General features: G+C 40.7%; 1 protein-coding gene across 2 annotated transcripts in view; it reads left to right on the top strand.

The window, feature by feature from the left end:
* LOC125038790 (calcium-activated chloride channel regulator 1-like) overlaps positions 1-5,000 on the top strand; it is a 25,187-nt gene that overhangs the window by 17,795 nt on the left and 2,392 nt on the right. For both annotated transcript variants that reach the window (XM_047632407.1, XM_047632406.1), the window contains 3 exons: positions 1,117-1,270; positions 1,850-1,952; positions 2,128-2,225. In XM_047632407.1, coding sequence (XP_047488363.1) covers positions 1,117-1,270; positions 1,850-1,952; positions 2,128-2,225 — 355 coding nt within the window. The remainder of the gene's footprint in view (positions 1-1,116; positions 1,271-1,849; positions 1,953-2,127; positions 2,226-5,000) is intronic.

Genomic DNA, 5,000 nt, shown 5'->3' with positions numbered 1-5,000 from the left:
GGTGTTGCTGATGGTGATGGTGGTGCTGGTGCTGGTGGTGATGGTGCTGGTGTTGGTGGTGCTGATGGTGATGGTGGTGCTGGTGGTGGTGCTGGTGGTGATGGTGCTTGTGTGATGTATTGTGTTGTGGTGATGGTAATAATGAGGGTGAAACGTGATGATGGTGATAATGAGGGTGAGATGTGGTGATGCTGATAACGAGGGTGTGATGTGATGATGGTGTTGGTAATGGTGTGATGTGTTGTGTTGTGGTGATGGTGATAATAAGGGTGTGATGTGATGATAGTGTGATGTGGTGATGGTGAGGGATTCGATGTGGTGCTGGTGATGGTGTGATGTGTTGTGGTGATGATAAGGCTGTGGTGTGATGGTGTTGGTGATGGTGTGATGTGTTATGGTGATGGTGGTGGTGATGATAAGGCTGTGGTGTGATGGTGTTGGTGATGGTGTGATGAGGGGTTTGTTGTGGCGATGATGATAATAAGGGTGTGATGTGATGTATTGTTTTATGATGATGGTAGTGGTGATGACAATGATAATAGTGAAGGAGTGATGTGATGCCAATGATAGTGAGGGCGTATTGTGATGATGATAGAAAGACTGTGATGTGATTGTCAATGAGGATGGTGTTAGCGAGAGTGTGATGTGAAGATGATCATGATAATGATAGCGAGGGCGGGATGTAATGATGATAATAAGAGAGTGATGTGGTGATGTTTTGTGGCATAATGCTAATGGCAGTGATGATGATGATGATGATGATAATGATGGTGATGATGATATTAATGATAACGATGTTAGTAATGATAATGATGATGAAAGTGGCGAAAATGATTATGATAGTGATGATAATGGTAATGGCAATGAGAACAAGAATCAAGGTGATAGTGACTGTCATGATCCTTTTCCCTCTGCTTGTTAATGATGATAATGATAATGATTATATTACTGATAATGATAATAATAAAAATAATGATGATAATAATGATGATTATAATGATAATAATAATAATAAAATTATAGCAACAACATCAACAATAACAACAACAGTTAATAATACCACTGAAAATAAACATTTTTAGATCATTTTCCCGCTATGCCCCCTCTCCCCTGCAGCGCCTACGTCACGCCCCCAGACACCACGGCGAGCGTGCAGGAGTATGACCTCCTAGACAACGGCGTAGGAGCTGACGCGGTCTCAGGCGATGGCATCTACTCACGCTACATGACGAAATTCGCCGGTGGGGGCCGCTACAGCATCAAGGCCCTGGTACGGTGCTTCAGTTTCTTGTATTTCATGCAAGGTGCACGTATACGTAAGGGATTCGTGTTGTATCCCGGGGCTGTAGGACAAGTGCGGTTCTGTGTGTTTGGGGTTTTAGTACATTACCACTACATTTTCTTTTCGAAAAGAAAGCCCCTTTTTGGTCCAGAATTTGCATATGTTTGACCAGGCGTACTGATTGATAATAAAAGCCAGTTATGATCTCAGCATTTTTGTTAAGTTCATACTTTGTTTATCTCTTTATCTATCTACCTAGCGATTTACAGCACATCTATATTTACACACACACACACACACATATATATATATATATATATATATATATATATATATATATATATATATATATGCATATATATATGCATATATATATATATATATATATATATATATATATAAAATATATACATAAATACAAATACAGTAAAAAAAGGAAGAAAATATATATATACATTTATATATATATTTATTTCTCTCTCTCTCTTTCTCTCTCTCTCTCTCTCGTTCGCTTGCTCTCTCTCTCTCCTTTATTCATATGCTGATGTCCGTGTCCTGTCGCCAAAGGTGAAGGGAGGGTCCGGCGCCAGTGTCAACAACGGGCCTCCACCGCCGCCCACATTCCCCTCTGCTGGGCGTCGGCGCCGTCGCTCCGCTGATTTAAGCATTAGTGCGTACATCCTGTATAGTTGAGTTTGCGCAGTCATGTAATTCTCGATCCATTGATTCAGTGATAAGACTCGCTTGTGGAGTAAGTTAAGCGAAAGCACCTAATTTATGTTTTTCCTCTTGCTATCACCCGCACGAAATCGACTGGTTGCTTTGTGAAATGCCAAATGGACCAGATCCCAAGCCTTGCTGTGGCAGCATCGTCCCCTACGACCCAGACACAGCCACTCCAACGGGCAACTTCACTCGGGTCTCTTCAGGAAGCTCACTTAAGGTAAGAAAAACTCTACGGACACGAGACCCGCGTTTAAGTACCTGTAGCAAACAGGGAAATTATCCTTGAGCAACTAGCTAGCTTTGGTATTCAGGGAAAACTGTTAACATGGATTCAAATGTATCTGTCGAATCGATCGGCTCAGGTTCTCTTCAGGGGCATTAAAAGTACTCATACAAAAGTATTTGAACTCGGCACACCTCAGGGAGGCGTACTTAGTCCCATGCTATTTAATATCCTAATGCATAGATTACTGGGCGATACACCACTTGCAGGCAATGACTCCATTATTTGCTATGCCGATGACATTTGTATTAAATCCTCATCCGAGGAGAGAATGCAAGAGATTCTAGATATACTTTCTGCAAGGGCTACTGAGTGTGGCTTGATAATTTCATCTGAAAAAAAAGGCACTTAACCCACAGACAATCCCTCTGCCAAGGTTTCATATCATATAGATGACGTTGAGCTAGATCTCTGCCATCAATACAAATACCTTGGGGTGATTGTTAATGATTCAGAGTTCATTAGAAACCTGAAGAAAAGGCTGTGGGAGCGACTGAAGCCACTTAAGACACTTGTCGGCAAAGACCATGGTATTAATGTCAATATTGCGAGAATCTTTTACTTGTCATACATAAGGTCGGTCATAGATTACCATGCGTTGCACCTAGTATTGTTCAAGGAATCAGAGTTGACTAGTCTAGAAAGTGTCCAAAATGAAGCCATGAGGATCATTCTTGGTGCCCCTAGAACAACAAGGATTGTGAATATGAGAACAGAATTTAATTTGCCTTCTGTTTATGAAAGAATATTATACATAAATACCACATTTAGTGTCAAATCAATTAGAGAACCCCTCCATTGTACATAGTTCCAAAGACAACTAAAACACAGAATAGAAGAGCTAACTTTGAATAACAACACCGATTCATACTCAAATCCATGGTTACAAGTGACGTGTAAACACTTAGCTCAGCTGAACATTCCCATAACTAAGACCCTACATGGACGTTCTGTACCACCGTGGAAAATGTCGGACCTAAGTGTATATTATACGACTGCCCCCAAAAAAGACAGTGCCCCCCTTGCTATACTTAAACAGTATGCACTTGCAAGTATAAATGAGCATCTAGACACTCTTTCCAATGTATATGAATGCTACACTGACGGATCCTTGCAGTCTGGGTGCAGAGCAGGATGCGCTTTTGTTGTATATAAAAACAATATTTTGCAGCACCAGGATTGTAGGAGGGTTCATGACTGGGCTAGCACTATGCAAACCGAGTTGGCAGGAATACTCATGGCCACCGAATTTCTATTGAATCAAGGCTCAGGGGTCATTTTCTGCGATTCACAGAGTGCTCTCCAGGCTCTGAACACTCTAGACAAAGGTGCGGGAAATATTGCAAATGACATCAGGATAAACGTGTATCGTGCAAAAGAACGAGGCCATAATATACGTTTTGTGTGGATTCCATCGCATGTTGGAATCCCTAGGCATGATCATGCTGATCGCCTAGCAAAGTCAGCATGTGACAAACAAAGTGTGGACATAGATCTTGGGATACCTCTTTCTAGGATTTTCTACATCATTAAAGCCTCCTTCAGAGAGGACTTGACTGAGTTGATTAATTCTCAGCGCCCTGAAAGCTGTAGCATAAAGCACTATGACCGGTTTAGGCAAGATTCCTTCATCTATGGTTTATATAAAACAAGAACAAGACAGTGTGATGTTGTGACTGCAAGAATCAGGCTTGGGTATAGATTGTATTGGCAGTACAGTTCGTAATGTCGAAGAAACTAAGTGTAAACTGTGTAATGAAGAATATAAGCGAACACTTGTACATTATATCTCAGAGTACCATGTGATACAGCCTTTCAGGCCACCTAGCATGAGGTACGGAGAACTATGTAACTACTTCATATCATCTGATGCCCTAGAAGATATACTTATGTTGTATCCTAAATTTGGAATGTAGTATCACATAACCGAATATAAAATGTATTAATGCTTTCCCACGCCCAAGCTATATGCCGGCGTGGCAGATGAGTGGATAAAGGACTGTGCAATTGTCCCTTTCCTTAAACTGATAAAAGTACTCATAGCAATGTTATAGGCTAAAATTCAAATGTAACACTATGTAATGTTATGACCATACATTAAATGTACCACAGCTTGCCCACGCCTGTGCAGTTAGCCAGGAAGGTAAATAAAGGACTAAACTAAACTATACTGTAGTTGTAAGACCCAAGTTAAAAAAAACTATTTTTAGCTCTGTGTTCATTTAACATCAACTAATGAGAGTCTTTTCATGAAGAGCAACCCAAACGTTACGATGGTGGGTCTATACAGACGGGACGATCACTAATCCTTCGTTCGACAATATTTTCCAACACTTGTATGATGAACTGGCAGCGCGTTGCTAGGTTCAGTAGGTATATTCTCTGTTTCCTAAGCCCCCCCCCCCCTTCCCCCACGACAACGAGCAAGGGATGGAGGGGGGGGCTAGCCTGCTGGTGAGATCTCTTGGACTCTTGTCAGGAAAACAGTCGACATGAATATATATATATATATATATATGCGTATAACAACAGACAATTTTCACTCTCAGAATTGATAAAACATGAACATGTTTGGTATATTTTGAATATTCGGTATATTTCCTATCTGATCTGTTTTGAGATTATTTCTACCATCCATGTTATGTTGGATTTACTATAACATTAACAAATTTTAGTCCTACGAACAAGTATAACAAGAGCAGAGTTGAT

Source organism: Penaeus chinensis, chromosome 25 (assembly GCF_019202785.1).
Source record: "Penaeus chinensis breed Huanghai No. 1 chromosome 25, ASM1920278v2, whole genome shotgun sequence".
Taxonomy (NCBI): Eukaryota; Metazoa; Arthropoda; class Malacostraca; order Decapoda; family Penaeidae; genus Penaeus; species Penaeus chinensis.
This window is presented reverse-complemented; position numbering and strand designations above follow the sequence as displayed.